Source organism: Sipha flava, unplaced genomic scaffold, assembly GCF_003268045.1.
Source record: "Sipha flava isolate LNK unplaced genomic scaffold, YSA_version1 83_pilon_pilon, whole genome shotgun sequence".
Lineage (NCBI taxonomy): Eukaryota > Metazoa > Arthropoda > Insecta > Hemiptera > Aphididae > Sipha > Sipha flava.
This window is the reverse complement of record NW_020273625.1, coordinates 996463-1021037: the sequence shown is the minus strand read 5'-3', so window position 1 is coordinate 1021037 and position 24575 is coordinate 996463. Positions and strand designations below refer to the sequence as shown.

The 24575-nt window shown below is 32.8% G+C and overlaps 1 protein-coding gene across 1 annotated transcript in view; it reads left to right on the top strand.

The window, feature by feature from the left end:
- The first annotated feature begins 8435 nt into the window (after positions 1 to 8435).
- Positions 8436 to 24575, top strand: part of LOC112693260 (ABC transporter G family member 23-like) — a 28317-nt gene continuing 12177 nt past the window's right edge. The window contains exon 1 of the mRNA XM_025568245.1: positions 8436 to 8783. Within this exon, the coding sequence (XP_025424030.1) occupies positions 8650 to 8783 (134 nt within the window). The 5' untranslated portion in view covers positions 8436 to 8649. The remainder of the gene's footprint in view (positions 8784 to 24575) is intronic.

Below are 24575 nucleotides of genomic sequence, written 5' to 3'. Positions count from 1 at the left end.
GTACATCGATTACGCTCACGCGTGTATTTTTATTTTAATATTTTGTACTAGATAAATATTCATGCAAAGATTAAAATGCAATACAAGTGTAAACGTGCACAAGTGTAAATCGATGGTGATCGACCAACGTTTTATAAAAAAAAAAAAAAATGTATGTTACTGAACTGGCACTTACCAAAGGTTGAAATTATTCCTAATGAAAAAAAATATATATATATATATTTATGTATTTTAATGGATTTATCAGGGTTTCATTTATACAAAAAATCCCATACTAAATAGTTTGTTATTGCACTTAGTAAATCCGGAAATAGGTGCTTATTCAATTGCATGTATTAAAGTCATTATTAAAATTATAAATAAATAAATAAACCGCATTATCCTATAGAATCGAAAAACAGAAAATTAATTGTAAAATCCGTGTCCTTGTTTACTCTTTTAATGGCAAAACTAATGTTTTGGATCGATTCAAATCTAATTACTAGGTAGTTACAAGTTTTTACTGCCGAAATTATAAAGTCGTGAAATTTATATGTAAATTCATATGATAATTTTACCATGTTATTTATTTAGTAATTAAAATAAAAATTAAGTTGCAAATATAAAAAAACTTCTTGATCAAATAAAATACAAAGATTTGTAATTGGGGATTACTCTATTGGTTTTATAAACTTGAACACTGCTCTCGAAAAAAAAATTCATATCACAACGATTAGCAATATATAACAATTAAACTGCCAACAGTGTTTTAATTGAAATATCCGATTTCATCATAACTAATATCGTTGAATAGAAATTCGTTGAAAAATCCGACTTTATAATACTCATAAATAATTGTCGCGTCTTGCCAGTTATTTTTGGTCTAGGGTATAAAGAAAATATTATGAAAAATCTTTTATCCAATTTTCAAGCCTCAAGATTAGATTATAAAATATATGCATTTTTTACTAAAAAAAATTAGTGGATTTTCGTAATTTTTGTCGTTTTATCAACGTTGGTACTTTTTATTTTTAAATTTATTTAAATTTATTTTCCATAAATTACAAAAATTGTGTAATAAGTATACGAGAAACTTTATATTATATTTTCTAGACTTTTTGTCAAATCATAGTTATTTTATCGATATTATCGAAAAAATACTAAGAAATAAAACAGTAATTTTTCTATACAAAGCTAAAAAAAAAAAATATATAAAAGTTATTCAATTTATAGCGAACGGTGGTGTAAGCATTAAGTAAAAATATCAAATCTCTGCATTATTCATTTTAGAAATGTAATAGTTTGATTTTGTTAAAATCCGTTGTACCGTAAATTTTGCAGTTATTTTTTTTTATTCTTTATTGTCAGTTTTTCGTAATTGTTTAGAAAACTGTTGAGAATGACTTTCGTTAATGTTTCAACCACCCAACATTTTCTATCAAAAATCACTTATGATTATGATAATCAGAGCGATCCGATTCTGGCCGACATCGTGTTTACACTGTATACTACACAGATACCAGAAAATAGTGTGCGACAAAATACATTTTATCTCTTGTTTTTCTGGTTATAAGTCCATTGAGGTCTATTCCATTTTATACCCTAATCTCCGTTCTTCACTATTTAACACTTTTTATTTCCAATCCTAGTCTCCATAAAGTAATTCCACATCTTTCTTGACCGAATCCTCCCATCTTGTTGTGGGTTTCCCAATGGTCTTTTTCCGTCCTGGTTTTGTTCCATCACTGCTTCCACAGATATGTCCTACCCATTATAGTATTCAATATCTCATTGCATCTATTTAATTTCTTCAATAATTACACGTTAGTATATGTGCACAATTTAATTATATTTGTACTCCGTAATACACTTTCTGGTTCAGCGTTATTCTATTCGTCCTTCACCGATACAATCCCTAACTGATCCGAACATTTTCCGCAAAATGTCCTTTTCCAACAACACAAATTTTATCTCATTTAATTCTTTTAGTGGTGATGGTCAGTAAGCTCATGGCTCAATGCAGGATTATCGAGCAGATCAAAGTAATGTAAAATTGATTTTTTAACTCCCTAGTAATATAGATCCTAATATCGTTGCTAGTGCATAATAGCATTTATGACCAGCCTAAATTCTAGCAACTATTTCGTTATTAATTTCGTTATGTTCTGTCATAATTGTTTCTATTTGTTTGAACTCGTGACAAAATAATAGGTGATTATACATAATTCAGACTAGAAGGATAGTTCTAATAACCTCCAAATAAAAAAAAAAGTAAAATATAGGATATGGAATTTAATTGGTCTTTAAAAGAGGTATTTTTTTTTTAATTTTTCAGCAATTTTTTGAATAATTGAGAAACATATTAAAAATAATGGCAAAAAAAAGTATAATTTCAACTCAAATTTGAACTCTCTATAGAGTTAAATACAAAAAAAAGATAAAATATATCAAGGTAAGACTAATGGATTTTCAATTTTTAATTTCACTCAAAATGTCTAATCTTATGCAAAATCCAAATATTCCTTTTTTTTTAATCATCGAAATGACCCCGAGATTTATATTAATGTGTTTGAATATAGGTATGAAACCATTGTACCTTATCAACAAAAATATATACTTATGAAAAATTAATGTATAAAACTTAATATGTTTGAATAATTTAATAAATTGTTACCTTCAAAATTACTATTAAAATATGTGTATTCTACTTATGTTTATTATTCAATAAATATTTATATATATCTGTGGTATCTAAACTATGAGGCACCCCTCTCTAGGAAGGCGTGAGGCAAATATTTATATTGTATATTACACAATCATATTATTTATTTTTAAATTGACAGTAATTTGCTTGTATTAAAATAAAATAAAATAAAAAAAATATTATTATAATACTGCTAGTATATATGATATAGGTACTCATATATTTAAGGATAAATTTAGAAAATAACATATTATAGCTTTTGAATAAATGATAGTTTTAGTTCTCAAAATCATCGATGAATATTATTTCATTAAGAACAGTTTATGAGTAAAAATTTAATTGAACAACTCTTGTCTTAATCATGATTTATAGCACATTTATACATTTTATAGAGTATTGCATTTCAAAAACAATTGCATTTATTTTTTTTTTAATTATTTTAATTGTTTAAGTTAAAATATAATTATATATTTATTTTTAGATTATGTAATCATATTTTTGAATTTTTTTAATCAATTTGGATTTTATTTTGTTCCGTCAAAAATTACAAATTTTGTAAACAATTATTTATAAACTATTGAATATTAAATGTAATAACCGAAATCAAAAAAAAATTTAAAATCAAAAAGATTGAAATACTATAGGCTGATATTATGGTTTTGCTCGTTGTTTAGTCCGGACGTCATTGTCTCCACAGTTTTAACTATTATAAATTGTATGGATTCAGCGTCATAAATATTAATTAATTTTTTTTAAATTATTAATTTTTTACATTACATTTTTTACTCCGCATAAATTTTAAGGGGATTTTAATAAAACGGTTAACACATAATTAGTTTAACATAATTAAGTTTAAATGAATAATTTATTGTAATATTTTAACTGAAAAAAATGCTGTGGGATAAAAACAAAATATGACATTTTCTAATTTAATTAAGTTATTAGTCTAAAGTTAATTCAAAGATGTTTTTTGTGTCTTAGTGTCTTAGCGAAACTCGGCAAAGTCCTACAAACTTCGATCGATATAGTACATTCCGTAATAGTAGTGTCCATAATATTATTGTGTTTATTATTATATTTTTTTGTTCTGTTGAGTATTTTATTAGGTTTTATTAAAAAATGACTAGAATACTGCATAATATTACAAAATGAATTATCATTTCGTTATTCCCATAAATATGTCCGTTCTTGTTTTAATGCCATAAGTGTACAAAAGTCCGGAACTAATTATTTAATACTATTGAAAGATACTATATAGATTTTGTATACAGTCGTGGTAAATATTTAAATCGAAGTAAATTTCATAACCTATTTGAAGGTTTAAGAAATTATTTTCAAACTATCTAGTTTTTTTTTTTATTTGTACCTTCCATTTTATAACATAAATATAACAAAAATAATGAATATTAATTTTTTTTTTATATATATATGTTATACTAAAACAGAATTTATATATTTTTATATGTTAATATTGTATAATAATAATATAAAAACAAAATAATAATACAATTATAACATATGATCAATTAAAATAGATTTCCTTATGAAAAAAAAAAACAATTAATAAATAAAATTAAAAATGCAATAAATATACCACAATTCTCCGCATAACATTAAAATTAAAATAAAACAAACATTTATTTGCATAATTCATTTTATTTTGAATGCATCAATATTTATACATTTATTGCATTCGTTATATTGGGTGTGTGTATCTACCGATTTTAGATATACTAAAACGTGATAGAACCACCAAATAATATGTGTAAATTTGCATTGAATGGTGTTAAAGTTAATGAAGTTGTTGAAGAAAATATGCTTCCGAATTTCAGTTCGGCCTTTATTTTTCAGCTACATTTTCTGGATTGCGTTGTATTATCTATATATTTGATTTCTCTAAATAACAAACTATCAAGAAGTTTTTAGTTACATTTCTTTTTGGAACACACATCATTAAATTATTGTCTATTCCTTTAAAATCTGCTTCGTTGTCTAGGTTTAGTTGTCGTACGATGACTTTTTTTTAAATGTCATAACTAAAATCATTTCTGGTTCTGATATATATATATATATATATAAATAAATATAATGCATTGTTTTCGTTGGAAGTCATTTCTGTATATGTTGAGATCAGTTTCATATGTACATGTTTATCCTTAGTTGATGGATATTCTTGGTGTGGAATTATTTTTATGTTTGCGTTTGTTAACACCGTTGTACCATTAATTGATTGGATATGGAACCTAACAAAATCTTCAAATCGGATTGGCGTGTTGTTGACATTTTTAAGGACTTTTATTTTAAAATCATTAAATTTACTTTCAATTGGAGCACTTGATGGGAGGTTATCTTCGTATCAAAATGATGAATTCACAACACCAGGAGGAAGTAATAAGAGTAAAGTGGTTACCAAATGAGTCAGGTAATAAACACAAACATATTTCATTCTAAAATCATTCCTGTTTTTTCAAAGTTAAATTATGTTTCATATTTGATGTATAGTTTTAATTTCCAAAAATAAATGTTCTAATACAAATGAAACATAAAAAATGGTGGGTCTAAATAAATTTGAAAATTTCATAATTATCTTGTGAGTATATATAAATGTACCATAATTTGATTATATGATAATAAAATAAAAATAAACTATAAAACAAATAAATCATAATCTGTTAAACAATTTAAATTATTGTCACATTTTTATAATTTATTTGTATAAAATTGTATTCATCATTATAATCAATGCATTTAAATGCCAGGTTAAGGGATAGTAATAATCTTTTTTTTTCAGTATTAAATTATTATTAAATTATATATATATAAATAATTATTAAATTATATATATATAAATAATTATTAAATTATTTATCAAGGACACTAGTTTTTAGAGCATATATAAGTAGAATAATCAAATTAGACATAATGGCTAATTAAAATTGAGGTTGGAAAATTAAAAAAATAATCGGATACGATAATATTATAATTAAGTCTTTTATCTAAGCTCAATAAGGTTTTGTAAATAATAATTAAATTAAAATACCATTGGTGTTTTTTTTTGTTTTTTAATTTGTTATTACGAGATAATTTTAAGAAAAAAATCATTCTAAGAACGTAAAATTAAAGAGAAGTTATTATTTGAAAATATGAATTAATTTTATAATTATTATTTATTTATGTATAATAAATATGTAGTGACTCTATTGCGAGGATGGTAGGTATAAATTAACCATATGTATTAGGTTTAACTATTTAAATAATTTGGTTTAAGTAATTATGATTTCGTTCTTTATGATTGATTTTTTTCTTTTTTGTAAACATTATGATGAACGGTTGCTATATCGAATAAAACGTATATACGAAAATAAGTAGAAAACACGATTGTGTATTTGACAATTTTTAATTGATACACGATTGAAAAAAAAAATAAAATATATAACGAAGATGTTTCCAAAAAAATTATTATTTCAGGATTACTCCGTACACTATGATAAATCTTCAATATACACTGGACGTCAACTTATCGAATTTTAGAATATCTTAAATGAGATCCTCTGGGGATCCTCATTACTCTGAACAGCGTACGTATTTAATAAAAGTACATGTCATTGACTTCTTGGACATTTCGCTGCTTTCCTCGCCATTCGGAACAACGATAACCTACCGTACATATACTTTATAAAATTGCGTTATGTTTATAATAAAGTTATCACGACATGCTTCTGTCAATCACGTAGATATGTAAACATATCTCTAATGCGCGACACGTGCGCGATATCGCGGTGATGGTCCAACCGATTCGGTAGGTATTTCGTTCGCACCGTAAAATCGAGTGTCTCGTCCTCGTGTGATTATTCGAGTGTTCCTTGATCGTAACGGTGTTTAACGTTCAGGGCAACCAATGCGGGAGGAAGAAAAATTCAGAAAACGACTAAGGCTTTAAAAGTGATCAACGGTTCAACGATGAATAATAATTAATAATCTCCAAGGATCGGACGCATAATTACGCATAATTATCTACAAGGTTTTAACATGATAATGCGTACGATCCTTTCTCCTAGATTCTTCCGAAACGGTTTCGGAAACGAGAAAAAGTAAGCCGAGCAATGGGATTCTCTGGAAAACACGTGCGTTAATTCTTAGATGCGGCCTCGCTGCGCGTTTACAGTGCGCGCGTACTCGGCCGAACGGAAAGATCATCGCCGCGTCAAGAGTTACGGCCGTCCGGCTTTGTGCGAGGAAATCGGCGTTTTGTTCGGTTGGTTTTGTTTTGTTTTTTTTTTTTTTTACACAACAACGTAATGTAATTCGCACCAAACGTGTGCACACGTCGAAACAACAGTGACCGTGTCACGTCCGTCGCGATGTGTTCGTTAATGCCGTACGACGGTCAGACGAGGTTGAACGGTGCTCGAAAACAACGGGGAACAAACAACCGTTTGGAGCCGACGATAGATCGCGGCTATGAAAACCAGCGCTCCGGTTCGTCTACCTTAAACACCGCCTTGAATACCGATCCAAATACCAGAGCGAGCCCTAGATACATCGGTTTCGGGTGACGAATGGTATCAAATCGAAAGTTGTCTAACATTTTTTGCGTGTCTTTAGGGTTTTTGATTTTACAACGCTATTCCCTCACCGTACAAAACACGTTTTATTTGTTCTGCGTTTTCGTAAACGTTGTAGTTAAAATTAAACTTGTCGAGAAATAAAGAAGAAAAAAATGTTTTCGCTGTAACGGGAAAAATGCTTATATTTATTTATGTAAAAAGCGTAGTGATTCTTAAACAATTATTTTTAAAAAAAATACATAGTATTAAATCGCTAAAAGAAGATAAAATACTAAAATGTTTTTTTTAGAATAAATTGGTTTTAGCAGATTTTCATATACTCAGGGAACATTGATCTTTTTGGTCACAGAATAGCACGTATTTATTTTATACATACATACATATTACAGGATGAGATTAAATTACAAAATGCAATGCAGTGTTAGAATTGTAGTACTTACGAATAAGTGGAGGAGAAAAAAACACAACACAACATATGAAAAAAAGGATAACCACGGAAAATATATATATATATATATATATAAAACGAGAAATCTTAAAAAAGAGGTTTAAAGGGGGGGGAGGGGTGAAATCGGTGTAAACGTAGTTGCCGTTGTGTGCGACGGATCGTCTTCAGCGGTCCGAGCGTTAAGTGAAAAACGCGCGATACTCGACGAACGAGAACCGATAATTGTAAACGTAATAGCGTTCCTTTGGAAGGATCGAGATCGATACGCAGTAATGGCGCACACCTCATGGGTCAAGGGCGTCGGTCGACCCTTCGAAAAAAATTGGGCGATTAAAAATATTTGCAATTTTCTAAACGTTGTTTCAATTCCGAACACGTGAAACTTGATTGGACCCAAGGGTCATGCCTTAAGTCCCACTACCTCAAGCTCCAAAATCACCTGTATTGGAGTTGCTTTGCTAATGTTTATGGGTGAATGGTGGGTATTAATATAATACGTTCGACCCGTGTCGGTAAGAATGAGTGTGCGCCAGTGTCGATACGAAAAAAGGCAACAAAAAAAAAACAACCAAACCAAAAACCGCCAACACGTCGCGATGACGAATTCCGGCGGTCGCGCACGCGCGCGTTCGCGTATTTTCTTGTGTTATTTATCTTTCCGTTCCGGTGACCTCTAAAACACGCGACGGGCAACCGGTTCTCCTCCACGAACGCGCGCCGGCGAACACGTTCGGACTCGTAACCGTCAGTCGTCTCGCCGGTTTCCGACCCTACGCGCGCGCTTTACGTCTGTACCGAATCGCCGTCCCGTCACGAACGCACGTGCTCCGCCAGACCGTTGACCATTCGCGCGGTCCAAACCGGGTGTACCACGGCGCGCACCGTTCACATCGAGACGCCGTCGTCGTGCCGTGTCTCGCAGGACGCGACCGCAGGACCGCAGCAGCCGCATGGAGGACGTTTCGCAGGACCGGCACCAGCGCGCCGGCGAGATGGCCGTCGTGATCAGGGACGCCGTCAAGATCTACGACGGCAGCAACGTGGTGCTCAGGCGTCTGAACATGTCCGTGCCGAAGGGTAAAATGTGAGTGACCAAAGCTCGGCGCGGCGCCCGACCGCTAGATGGTGCACGGGTTATCGCGTTCGGCTTTTGCGACCGATCGGTCGCAAAACTATTCCGCTATCGTTTTTTTTTCGTTTTCTCGACTGGTAGATTTTTTGTTCGTTTTCGATTTTACGAGATATTTTATTTTATTTTTAACCGGGAAAACATACTAGGTTAGGTTAGTTTAATAGTTTCGTTTGTCGAAGGGAACGCGAACGCGTTATAGAAGGTAACTTTTATCACAGAAACGATCGAGATCGATACGGACACGTTTCGAGATTAAATCATATTCTTTGCGAGTCTCCTTTTTTATCTTTTACTTTTGAAATCCAAACGATTGCTTCGGCTAATTTTAGTTTTTTTTTTTAGTTTTGGTGCCCCGGGACAAAATATGAATTTAGAAAATCTAAAGACTAGCATTACAAGCGTTACCTACTGCTAACCCATTATTTTAAACTAACGAACCTAATAATATTAAATTACACCCTAAGACAAAATGACCTAAATGCATTGATTAAGAAAAACTTCGAACACGTATTAAATTGAATAGCTTATGTGTTTCAAAAAAAAAGATATTGTAGATCGGTATTTGTTTATTGGATTCGGTTGACGAACCGAATAAAAGAAAAATAATTAATAATGGTCACGCGATGCAATTTTACATGCAATAACTCAATTAACATATTGAATTACATTAAAAATTCATTCGTATATTTTGAAAATTGCACGGGAAAGAATAAACAATGCTTGCTTACTGAGTCACGTGTGCGTCATCTCTGGTAGCGTATATTAGTTGATGTGGAAGCATCAAGCATTGTAGATGGCTGTAGATTAAAAGGATTAGTCATCAAAAGTTTTCGACACGAAATAAACTTGAATAATACCCGCGACGCATCTGATTGAATAGGAATTTACAAGTTGGGTTCCGAAGATCCTTGTTTAGACCAGTTAGGTCCCAATGTTTATCAGGTAGTTCACTAGTTGGGTCTATACAAAAAAAGGAAAAAAAAGTGTTGCTTCTCATTTTTACAGACTTAGGACTTCCAGTTACTTATAAATTAGAATACAGGTATGATTTTTTTTTTAAAAGTTTCAAATATATAATCTATAATTATTAGTTGAAGATTAAAATACTAGTATATGGTAAATAAATAAATTAAATGATTAAAAAAATTAAAAATCTACAAAATTGGTAAAAATTTAAATGATAGAGCTTTTACAAACTCAAATCTAATAATTTTTTTAATATTTTCAAGTATATCAATACTTGTAAGTCATGGGTTTTATTATCGTAGTGGTCGGACTGAACTAGTATGTTATGGTTTTTACGGTCGGACTGAACTCGATTGTTATTGTTTTTATAATCGGACCCAGTTAGTTGCTTATCTTTATCATAAATATTATCTGGGACCCCAACTCGGATACGTCCGTTTGAATGACTAATTTCGACTGGGATAACAATAGGTGTCGTATGATAGCATATTGTTCGTATTAATATGTATTTAATCTTTTGAAAAATTTCCACACGTTTTCGAGAATGCGTTTTTGCCAAAAAAGATTTTTTTGAAAAATACGAGTAAAAAAATCAAGTAAATAAAATAGAAATTGGGTATTATCGTTCAAAAATTTTTTTTTTTTTTTTTAATGTCGTCTTACTTGCACACAAGAGGGAAATGTGTTGGCAGCGGAATATTATCCGTTGTGTTTGCAGTGCACGCTTACGTTTAAAACGACGTGGAATAAGGAAGAATATTATGATAAATTAAAATTGTTTTCTTTACTCATTCTTTGTTTAAGATTATTAAAACGACCAAAACTACATTAATTTCTCATTCGTAAGCATAATGTTGTTAGTACTTATGGATCTTACTCGGTCTCGTTAGAAGTGCAAACAATAATGGCAACTAGTTGGACTGTTAATAATAGTGATACTTCGTTTTAATATAATTGCCGTGAAACATTGTTATTTCCACGGGTATTCCACTGTAGGCCGATCCTTATTTAGATTCATTTGCCTGGCCGTATTGTTACATCACGTTTTGGTCGTTCGGTAAAAAGTTGTTTCGACATAACAATCTTGATACGTACACGCGTTGCTAAATTCTATAGTATCTCCTCTCAACATGACGAAAGAATCAATCGTTCGAATTTTCCCGAATAGGATGGACAATCAGAAGAAACCAAAACCTGCCAGCAACAGTTTTCAATATGATTACGGCACAAATCTCACTGTTGAGTACACGAGTATTGTATTGCAATGCACGGTGATAGTTTTACAATAACAATCATCGCCAGCAGAAGGGCAGGGTAGAAGGGGCAACTGCCCAGGGCCCCGCGCCTTTCATGGAATTCAAAGATTCGTAAGCCTACCATATAATATTATTTTCGTAGTTGAACAACTATTTCCCCAGTCTTGGGAAAAATGTACCTGGTATTTTAATCTCAACTTCAAGATTATGTTTAGTTGGTACCTTTATTGTAGTATAAATAGTATAACAATAATATATTGTTGACGCTTCAATGATAATATATATTTTTACATAATTTATGTATAATAGAAAAATATGGTATACGAGTACTAGGGCGTCTAAGAAAAAAATATTTTAGTTTCACGAAAAAATATCTAGGGCTCGTGACAAAATCTACCCCAGGCCGTGCAAAACATCCCACCGGCGCTGACAGTAATAATGTAGTAAGACAAAACATAAAAAAAAAATTCGTAATTCGTCAACAAAACGCGCAACGTATAATGTGGGCAGCGGTGCATTAGTTAGACAGTGGCGTAATTTCGTTACGTGTTTTTATTAAATTGCCGACTCGGTGGCTCATTCTACCAAAGGGGGAGGAAGAAGACGTCAAATCGGTCGCAATATTTGATTTGTACATAAGTATTCGTACGGTCTCATTTTCTCTGATTTACAACATGCTAATGGTTTTACAAAAGACATATTTATATTTCGAAGATGCGCTGACTTCGGAATAGGTGAACTCTAGACTGCGGCATACGCATAAGTTCCCCTTCTCCCCCTAACCCAAATCAAGCCACTCAAGTCAGATCATAATAGCCACGATAAAAATATTGCGTGTAACGTTGATTGTTTATTTGTGCATTATGTCGAAACGCGAGTGGTTTGAATGTAGAAAAACGCGAATCCTACGACTGCACTGGTCATTCGGGCGTGATGTGCTCCGTCGGCAACACGTGTGGACGACGGTAAACATAACAAAGTACACCGTTTATCTCATAATTCGGTAATATGATTTTTGGCCGCTCCGCTTTTGTTACCGTGAACGGTTTATTTTTGTACGATTTTTTTTTTTTTTTTTTTTTTAATTAATACAGCGTTGCTGATTCGCACGTGTTGGACTCGTAATCTGTATTGGTAATCACACCATGCGATTGCTCAATAATACGGCTAATTGGGACTTGTTGAATATAAATATTGCACTACGAAATATCGAATCATCTTATGCATTAGGAAAACCGTGCTTCACTTCATTGACGATAATGGCTTACGTACATACGGATATCTGTTATTCGTAGGTTATTAATACATCACGGAGTTTTGCGATATCAATTTAAATCATTCACAGCTAAATAAACTTTAAACCATCATTATAATTAAGTACCGCAAGGACGTAGTTACTCGTGTAATAAGTAATTATCGACTTGTATCCGATTAAAGTAATTTCATATTATTACAGACTTGAAAATTAGATAATAGAGATTAACCGTGGGGGAAATGAATGAATTATTTATTTATTTATTTATTTATTTTTTTTTTTTGGTAGACTTTTTGAAAAAAATTTATTACATTCGTTGATCGAGTAATTTGTGATCTGAAAGCATTGTCTTGAAACTCGTAAACAATGATTCAGATGATACGCTTTTATTAAAATCACAGTACTTTAGACTCGAAATTCAGTGCAGGCTTTTTTCTCAATACACCAAAAAGGCTACGGTTCGAGCTTCTTACATTTTTACTTAATACTTAAAATAATAATTATTGAGAAAATCGAAACATGACCAATTAAATTTTTATCTCTGCCAGATCCCTTATCTAAAAATGTCTTAATTTAGTTTAAAATTGTACTGTTATTTTTATCCACGAGACTATAAGCTTTCAATAAAGATTCTATGTATTCGAAAAGTGCTTTAAGAAGAAAAACTGAGAAGTCACTGTAAGACTAAATCACTAATAATTTTATCGGTTCACTTTGAGAATCGAAAGAAATAATTTTAAGTATAAGTACATGTATTCAGTAAATCGATATCGTGAAAAAGCAAATATTTTATAACTTTTAGTAACTGTATGATAAATTTTAATACCCGTGTTCTATGTATAGTCTTATAATCAATAATGAATTATACTGTAATATAAGAACGTCGTCGTCAAGGGGATAGGAAATTATGGTAATATATTACCGTATTGCAAATTATTGCGATTCGAAGAAAAATGATGTTGGTATTGTAACTCCAAAAGCACTAAACTATACATGTAGAATGTGACTTTTCTGTCATTGCTCTTACAAAACGATTATGTTATCCGGCTAGTGTAGCCGCATTACCGAATTACCGTGGACAACATTATTTACGCGTTGCTCGGTAAGCAATCGCAACAGTTTTTTACCCGATTTATCCGGTCGATTTAATTCCGTTGGGAAACGTTACACATTTCCACGGTAGGTAACACGTGGAATCAAAATCGGACCGTACCGTGGAACGGGTGTGGGTGGACGACTCTATTGTTTTAATTCGATGATTGTGATACGTGTCGCCAACATGTTGTTATCGTTTCAAACACTGTTTCTCAAACACAAGTGCACGTAATCGACTCGTGTGCATCATTGCGAATCGAGAGAAGATCTGATAATTCAAGGGGTGGTACGGAGGAGTCAGGCATTATAAAGAACTCGAAATTAACTCCGAGGACACGACGGTCGCGAAAACGCACGTAGAACAACACGGTTTTCGTAACCGGACGGTCGACAACTCCCGAAGAACAGGTACATCGCCCGGTGTAACGTGGTCGGGGTCGACCAGTTAAATATATGATGCTTGGGGGAGGTTTTCTAGTCCTTTTTGGATGTATTATACCGTAGTTCGGGAACATACGAGTAAAAGGAACGGATCTTAATACTACAAAGAGATATTGTTTAGATTATTATTTAGGTTTAACTTATAAAATAACTTACGAGTATGGATCTCTACATCAAAGCAGTATGGAGTTCGGCCATAATAGATGGATGTCGTAGCCGAACTGCCGTGACTTACATATTCGGCGTTTGCCGTGAGATTTACAACAGTGATATTAGATGTATGCCCTAGTTGGAACATAGTGTCTACTCAACAATATACATATTAGGTAAATGAATAGACTAATAACTATGTTCTTGTGAAATCAACGGATTCGGTATGGCACGATTGAACAGCTAACCCGGACCCAGTCGTTTTTTTTCGGGGCCGCATCAGCGATCGAAGAACGTGTTTTAAACTCTATTCGTAATCGAAAACATTAACGTTAATTTCGTTTTACGGAGGATTCCGTCTAGCGTAGACATGATTTGCCGCACTATGCAATTACCAACCAGTGGCGTCACGCTGAAGATAGCTTGTGGGACATTCACCGTAGTCCAGTATTAACTTCGACCTATGGTTGGCACGATTAAAATCAAAGAGAAGTCTTCGAGAGGCCAATTTCGTCGGAAATGAGTCAGCTGATCTCCTGAGCCACCCCTCCAAGATTCGGCCCTGGTGCCAATTTCCCATCAGCTCTCCCTTGGACGATATAATAACATGGTTAGTGATATTCGTGCAAACATTAAAACGCATTGCCAGTACAAGTTATAACCTGATACGTAGACTGTGATTACAGTCATTCTAGGTTACACGTATTTATTGTTCATCGAAAGGGCGAGTCATCGTTATGTATCATAAATAGTCGTTTTTATGTACCCTGATTCCCGCTAAAATCTGTGTAATTGAACGTAGACAGTTCTAGAACGACCACTGTATGTATTTATCGTCATATTTATTTTCGGTTGCCGTTGTCGTTCGTCGTACATTGATCGGTCCGTGGTGTCCGCTAAATGCACATGTACAACATAATTCAGTGACATGGGTCGGTCATACTACGTATTCGATTTTTCGCCATCCGAATACGGATTTATAATATTATTTACCGTGACCCGAAGTGACGTATGCTCGGGTACGGTTTTCTGAACCCTGTTGGCCGGGAAGGACATGGTAAGGAGGTAGGGTGATAAGGAAAGAACGAAGGTGAAATCGAGGACGAGGGACTACAAGACACGTCTAATAATCGAAAAAATTCTACTGACGAAGGAAAAAAACGGTGGCGGTACGTTCGGCTGGAAGAGAAGGGACGAGAGAGACGGGAAGACAACGTTGCTGCCGCAGGGCTTACTAATATTCCGTGTCACCGTCACCCGCCGGTGCCACGCGAAGGTGGCTAAGTGGATTTTCTCTGATGTAAAAACGTCATTGGATTTTACTAAATTATAATAATTACATTTCGTTTTCAACGGCCGCGTCTTTTAAAAACCAATTTTCTTTCAGTTAATGGGTGTTTTGTTTTATTTTCATTCTTAAACGTAGTGGAAGAGTATAATATATATATATATATATACTTATATATACTTCACCGGTCCCGGTTTAAATCGTAAAACTTTTTACTTTTTCACTTAATATTACTTCGTGTATAACTTTGACCTGCTCGTATTGTTATGTATAGACATCACGTCGTTCGGAAAAGCGACAGACATTAACGTTTCGACGATCTTTGTTTCCCTCTCTCCCGTATAGAAAAAAAATAAAATTAATTATTTATGAAAAATTATTTATTCGTGTCCCTCGATGAGGCAACGTGTTTTATAATATATAAATAATACACGAGGTTGAGCAACGCGCTATCGAGTTTCGATTTGTTTCGTTCAACTACGGAAAGTTCGGATTTATTACGAGTTACGTAAAACGCGGCCGACACAGAAATGTTGCAAACTGTTCGAATAATTCCAGCGCTATATACGCGCGTATCTGAACTCAATGCCGTATGTATGGGTACACCCACAGCTACTCGAAAGGGTTTCCAGCGAACCTGCGGATGAGTAAAGTAATCTGGATTCTATCTAGACAGTTGCATTCGGTCGGTTCGAGTCAAATAATAAATAGTGTTGAAACGATAAACGTCTTGTTCGCGTATTCTCTGCATGAATGATATCAAGTGCAATAAAACCGTGTAAACATGAACTGCAATTATTGTGGTGCACGTGTACAATGTTTTATTTATATATATTTTTTTTTTCGTGCGACAAACGAAACAATTGCGACGATGAGAGAGTTTAAAATGTACGTACAAACGTTTCATAATTCAAACGGTCACCGCATTAGCGGACAATGCAAGAATACGATAGCAATTGTTTATTTTGAATGCATTTTACAAACAAGTCAAACGAATTAAATCGAACGATGCTAAAACATCGTAGCGTTTTATTTATTACAACAATAAAATCGGATTTGTATATTTTTCTCTCGCATTACAGAATGCTTATGCTTTTTTTTTTCTATTTAAAATTTGCAATCAGTCCACCGCTCAGATCCGTATTTATCACAGTACAACAGTACAATCAATTTTATCGACGATTTAATGCACCGGTCCATTCCGCTGGATGTTATTGCGGACTCATACCAGGGGCCTGTTTAGGGGGTGTAGAACGGGACAGTCAACCCTTCGTGACCTTTTTTTTTTTCTTCAAATGTTTGTTGTTTATTGTTTATATCACATTAGGAAAATACATAAATGTGAATACACACGTATAAAGTTCGTCCCTATAAAAGGGTCTTGGAAGGCAACTGATTCATACGCGGACAAAGATCGTATACTCGCTGGCACGCGCACGAACGTTATCGATTGTTGCTTCTATAAACTAATTTTTTTTTTTCTAAAATACCGATAGAATATGCGTACAATTTATACTTTGAAAAGTCGGTTGTCGTTTTATATTTATACCGACACAACTTCTCCAAACAACCCAAATAACTCGAGATTATTATTTTTCTTCTAAATAATCGGAGAGTATTTATTAATTAATATCATGTCCTAGATTTCTCTTTCAATACAATTTTAATCGCTATGATTTAACCATATTAAAATCGTACAGAAAAAAAAAATTAATTATTAAGCATTTAATATTTTCGCAAACAACCGGAACATCACAAAACGTAACTTGTTTAAAACCAAACAAGCAGTTGTATCATGTCAACACAAAAACCATAGTCTGTGACATTAATACGAAGAACAAACAGTCGAAATCAATATTTCATTGTTGTCATCGCACCACAGGAAACGGTTACGTTCGCAAACCTGCTGGGTGCCCGATCTACCGAGATCATACGATCGATACAACGGTTTTACGGACGACACAACGGCACCTATTGGTACATAATTATAACGTGATTAATATAAACGGTGTGTTCGACAGCTCGGTACCACGAACGTTGTATTTGTTTCTATCGCCGACGCGGGTTTATCGAGCGTTTATCCCGTGACTGCGTTTCCAATGACGTCGATGTGCCAGGGTCAGGTTTAAGAGGGTGGCTAAGAGGGCAACAGCTAACTATTTTACAAAGCCAAGTATTATGATATATTGTGATGTATTAATAATTATTATAAAATATCGGTAATCGTCATCGATGAATATGGTACCTATTTTCTTGTATTTATTTTACAAATAAATAGTTCATTTTTGTTGTTGATTATAAGTGTATACCTATATTTTTAAAATGGTTTCAGATAAAAATTTGTACCACAAATTTAACTATTCAAAATCTGTTACTATTGTGAAAAAAATGACTTTCTTACGAGTGACTCAAAAACATATTCTGCAATTTAAAATTTTATAGATTTAAAAAACAACTAACTAAATTCTTGAACCTTTACTATCCCCTCCCTTGGTGAGTGATAAAACCCGCCTCTTCGACGTGAACAGTTATTCGGAAGCCTATCATGGTGCCGTGTCGTCTAACGCGCGTTTGCATATTATCATCGCTATTATTATTACTATTAATAAAAATATTATACCTAATGTTTTGTCGGAGGAGTGCTCGATTCAAATTCGAAGTTCGATGGAGGAGTACCGTATACGGTTCTCGACATTCGCACGACAATACGTAACGAATATTAATGCTAGACGATATTTTATACTGTTCGACCGGCATGGTATATCGTTGTAGTTATCGTACGAATTCCCGAAACAAAGTTTATCCCGATTTCGACTATTTGGTGGTTGCCACCGAACGGAACGGAAAGTATAGAACGCAATACGTTGTTATTACGAAAAACAAAAAACTAATAAATTCTTATTATATCTGAACAAAAAAATAAATACAAATATATTTAAATTGCTGTAGAGGAAGATACACCATTACCATTTTTACCGCAGTCAATGTCGTTGTTGCCGTCATCGCGATCGGCTGTGTCTTCGCTTTCAACGACCCTGTACGAATAGAATAAAAAAAAAAAAAAAAAAGCTTATATAATCTTTGAAATATTACAATTGATAGATAATACAAATAAGACATTATTTGATAGCACTACGTCGAGAAAATTCTACCGAGTATACTCGAATATATTTTATTAAATCAATGGTATCCCTCAGGGAGAACCGGAGAACAAGTAATAATATTATTATAATACAGTACTAGGTCGAATGATAAATAATTTTGTGGATGGAAAATTTTCCAACGACCAGTTTTAGTATTTCATTGCTGAATAAACATTTAAATTAATTGCATTGACGGGGAAAAAAATATTCGTGACCGCCATTAAAATAAATAAGTAGGAAATGAGTGGTACATTTCAAGACCTAACTAAAACAGTGGACGTCTCGAATGTATTCGACAACCCAAGGATAGACGAGATAATTAATAACTTGTACACGATTTATTTACCATGTAACAATTAAAACCGATAGAAAGCAAATAATAGCAGATAATTATTTTACATTTTTCAAATACTTGGACCTAATTCTTGAGATGCTTAAAAAGGTTATCTTGGTCACGGATAAATATAATAACAAGATTATTACCGAGAAATGCAAAATATTTCAGGAGGATCGAAGATCAAAATTATAACAGGAAAAAACTAAATGTTAATAAATAACGCATTATCCTACCCTATTTTAATAAACATCCATAAGTTAAATAACTGTTTTTTTTTTTTTTTTTTTTAATAACAAAGGTTCTTGACGTATTCCCAGCCACAGGCACGAATAAATAAAAATATCAAAACAATACTAATAATCCATAATATTTTATTTAACACGTCAACTGCAGTTTTGGGTTGATATATTTATTTTGGTGTGTTTTTTTCTTTAATGCTTTCGAAAACATAAAGAATAAGACTATGGTCGAGTTGTTATTTTAATTGTATAAGTATTTTTGTGTTGTTAAATCATATTATTGCGTTATTAATATTGAATTAAAACTCCAAGTGCCTCATTACAATTGTTTGCGAACCAATTTATAAATGTAATCTAATGAACTTTTCGAATAATCTGTCCAACTCTGATTGGGGATTACGAATGCGTAGCACATAAAACTTCGGTCTTACCGAAAATGTTTTTAAACCACGAAGGCGCTATCTAATTTCTTAGCGCAGTAAATTAATAATTCAGACTAAATACTAACGGGTTGAACAATTATTTAAGGAAGTGTGAAACAGTCGAAAATGAAATTATAACGATAAACACTTGTAATTTATACAGCTGTTGCACAATATTTTATAGTAAGCATAAGGAAATATCATATAAAATAGTGATTATTCATGTGGTATGATTGTCAGAATAGTATTACGTGTTACAAGTGACCATGTCAACAGGACAACCTGTTCTAGTGCAAAACATTATTATAGGCGTGCAATACTAGTTACACGGAAATCATTGAAGAACTCGTTGAACCTTCATTCGGAGATCGAAAAAAAATCGAAAGGAAACAGATTTTTGGTAAACAGATAGGACACCCGACGAGGAAAAAGTAGCCAATGTGTAAAGAAATAAAATACAGTGGAAACTGTGTGATGCGGACACTAAATATAATAGAATATTTCTATAATCCCGGCATGTTCCTATGGTTTTACATAGACGTTGAACCTCAACAAAACGGAAAATTCCCAACGAGGAAACGATTTTGTAGGTCCTGTTCAAGTAAAAACCTTGCATAAGCCGGAAAAAATTACACGTTATGTTGATAGAGTGTATGTAGGTACATCGTATCACGATAATTATGACAAAACTACACTACATATATTAGTTAGGTAATTTGTATTTTCGATTATAGTATCAGCGATAAGAACTTATCCCGTATGGCTGTGAAACATTAATCATTTTAATCATCAGAATCGATTGAAATAAAAAAAGTACCTCATTTTGCTATTGACCAACAAGACGATAATCTTCTTCGAATGGTTTTTCAATTAAACAACTTATAGAAAGAAAAATAGTAGCAACACCGATGAAACAAAAAACCTTTCGTGATTTTTTAGAAAAGCTATATGTTTAAATTGAAATTCCGACCTTTATACGCAATTAGATAAATGTATACATTATTAATAATTTTGTAATAGAATAAGTACAACACTAATCTTAAATAAATTATGTGAAGTAAAGTAGTAAATTAAGTTTTTAATTAGTCTCCAGCTAAGAAATATATATATTATAAATATTATTAACTGATTTTATTATATGAAAAATTGATACGAACTGATCATCCGGAATTTTTCCGTTTTATTTAGTTAAGCGGGAAACTGCATAAAGCAGAATGATTAGTTTGTCCAACGCTATTCCGCAATAAACAATTATTATCAATTTGTATTATATATAACTTTCAAATGCTCAGCAGTTCTTACATTCACATTTTTAAGATAAAAATTATATAATTATTAATCACACTAGTATTCGAAATACTATCGATTTCCCTAGTTTCAAAATAATTTAAAAATACGGTTTAAAATGTTCGGTTTCTCAATTCCCTATCGCTAAAATAATGTTAATTTCACTGAGAATCAATTAAATTTTGTTTGGAAAAAACAAATCACAAGGACAAGAATAGAATATATTATTTTGCAAAATATTGACACTAGCTTTATTGTGAATAAAATTGCAATAGCTATGAGGCAATCAATAATTAGGTACATATTGCATACAGCGATTTAAAAAAAAGATATTGAGAGATTAAAAACTCTATAATATTAATATCTATTTAACTATGTATTATTTTATAGCATCTAGTAGTGTTTTCGCTTGATCTTTCAATGTTATCGGATGTTTTATTAACTATTATAATTTTACATTTTTAACCATATCCACGAAAACGTGTAAGAAGAAAAACGCGCGCAGATCAACCGAACATGCCAATATAATTTCTACAACTATGACTGCCATGATTTTGACATTGGTTCGAGACTTTTACTTTTGAGATCTCACTGAAAAGTGTAGGCGGGAGCATTGGATTAGGAACACACGTGTTTTGGGATGTATGCGTGATGATGTCGTAAATTTGATATTTATTTATTGATACTGATATTAGAACCCACTAATCTCATCAAGTGTATCGTATAAATATCAAACTTTCCCCGAAGGAAATAAACAGAAACTGTATTTTACTCGTACGCAAGGTTTTTTTTTTTTTTATTATCGATTCCCACATAAGTAAATCAAATAAATAATAAATAAAATGAACACGATGACCTCTGTTAAAACTTTTTTTTTTTAACAAATACACTTAGAAACACTTGGTGTACATATACGTATACACACATACACATATATAATAAACAAGTATATTATATAATACGTACAATATGCATTCCTGTAGGAGCACACCCCATCTCGTATCAATAATAATACGTAAAATAAATAAACTAGCTAGAAATTTCGACGTAGTAATGAGACATTTCATTGGTCCGAAAACCTAATGGATATTGGAAAAAATTGCTTCTGAAAGAAACAAAATTTTTTTGGAGAAATAGTGATTGACGATGAATTATACAAACGAACAAAAGTTGTAAAACGCCGCAAACAACGTCTTATCTGCAATCGCGTATTTCGCTTTTGAACGCCGAAGTATTGATTTCGACCCGGTCTTGAGTGACAAGTATGAAATTATTACAATGGAAACGATCATGGGCTAATAAAAATGCATACGCCAAATCAAAAGTACCAGACACAATACCTAACCCCACTCACCGAAATGACAGACTTTCGGACGGAAGAAAGGAGAAATGGATATTTTTCATCTTGAACTGGAATAAGAGAATAATGACGTTTTGTAGTAAATGATAATGTAAACCATAATCATCTGACGACGTACAGTACAGATATGTATGATTTCACATAGAAAAAAATATATAAAAATATGAACACGGAATTTGTTGAATTTCAATTTTAACATTTCTTTAAAAATCGAACAATAATAATAATAATAATAATAATAATAAGAACATAATTTTATACGTTTGATGTCTCACATCAACATACGGTACAACGATATTGTTATGTTTACCTGGACCGTTACGCGTCGAGGGAACCGCATTGTTTGACTGCATAAGAAATATATCGTATATTTGTACACGCATATATTATAATGTTGGTCGCGTTTAGTCCGTGTGCACTTGTACACGTTTCCGTGAGTTACGGGTACGAGTAAACGTACGACGACGTTTAATGAAATCCTCGTTTAGTTTCATTACGTATTCGTGTCAATAAAAGATATATATTCATCACGGGAGTTGTTATCCGTTCGGTGCGCGTTACACCGCAATTAATTCGAGTCCCTCGCGATCCGTCGCGGTTTCGGTTCACTTCCAAGACGGTTAGCGGTACGTTAACATGCACTAGGGTGTTCCTTAGCCGTACGAGAAAAAAAAATATGATATATTATCGGACTCGCCCCCTAAATCGGTTGAGTATACATATAAAAATGAACTACAAGAATCAATCGAATAAATTTAACCCGTGCCGATTTGAAGTTGAAGTTTGAGCTTCACGCATATTTAAATAATTCTAGACGTACTATTCACATATTGAACGAAGTCCGATCGTCGCGACTGGATCGTAGACCCAGTGTGGCCCGATGCGATCCGAATTCAGTGGCGTGCACCGCGATTTGTCCGTTTCGGGGGGGTGACCAATTTTAACAGGACCTTTTCATAAATTTTACTCTCGCCACGTATCATGTTTCCGTTGCGAATTAAATATCGCGCCGACGGCAATCTTCCGTGACGGGATTATCTATTTTAAATTGTACGAGACCGGTAATATTGTGATCATCAACACTCGGCGGCAGGCGGCCGTTTCACGCAAACCTTATGAGAAATACGTGAAATATGTTCTATCTTATATATCTATTGAGAAATATGTTAAAAATTAATACTATACGGAAGACCGGACATTGTTATTAAAGACTGTAAAATTTAATTTTAGACATAAACCACATAAACACACATATATATATTTATATGAATAAATATTATACTTTTGTCTTTTGGAGGGGTAATTTTTCACAGACGTACAAGCGTTAAATACTGTGAACAACGTAAATACACCCCCAAACCGAATAGCATACACAGTAATGGTGGGTCGGAAGGCGAGGATTACACTTTGCCTTCGCTGAACCGGGCACATTCCTTGGTGGGGAGGGGGGCAAATAAGTCGTAACCACTATGATTAAAATTTAAACGAAACAATCTTGATTAGAAAAGTAATCGATGAAAACAGAAGCTTTTTTTTTTTTATCTCAAACGTGTGAAAACAGTATTGAAAATTATTTACTTTCATAGAAGGTTCTGATTTCGGGCGGACTAAACGAATTCGTTTCCAGTCCCCGTCACACCTAATTACAATCACGTAAACGAGCGTGTCGGAGACGTACAGCGTGTATAATAATTAAATAATATCCGTACAGGTATCGATCTCGAGTTGATCAGGGCACACGCGGGTAAGACCGCATCACTTCCGGCGGTGTACGTGTCATTAGGGTGTCTGTATAATTTAATACCTTCGCACAGGGCCAAACTGTTTCCGTCTGTAACTCAAATCTCTGAAGGCACCTGTAACGGGGAATTATCATGTTCGCGTATACATAATTATGTTCATATCCATCGCCGCACATCGAATTACAAACAATAATAATATTCATTTTACCCCACGACATTGCCAATTAAGGCTATGGCGACGTGTGTATCGAATTATAATTTATTATTACCATCGCGATACGGCTTGGAAAAGTTTCACCCGCTAACGGATCCGACGCTCATGATCGTCACAAAAAACAGTGCCTCCCCATCCCTTTCCTCGAGGATACCGGACTTGACATGTTGATTTTAAAAAAAATCGATATCTTGTGATAATTAATGTAATACATAGACATAATAATGTATTTAAAAAAAAAAAAAAAAAATCCCACAGCACCCGAAGTTGTAATTTAGATCAATAAAAATAAAAATAAATAAATTACAGTGCACTATAATTAGTTTTCGGCAAAGAAAAAAAAAAGTGTTACCTCCACGGTTTTAATCGGTTTTAATAAAATTATTATTATTTTGCAGTTCTCACTAAAATCGACGAGAGTATTTTTAAATATTTATTTATATTTATTTTTGTAATTCTAAGATCGAAGAATACACAATTGAATGACCATTATTGTAACAATATTAATTTATTATTATTATTTTATTATTGTATAATTAATAACGAATC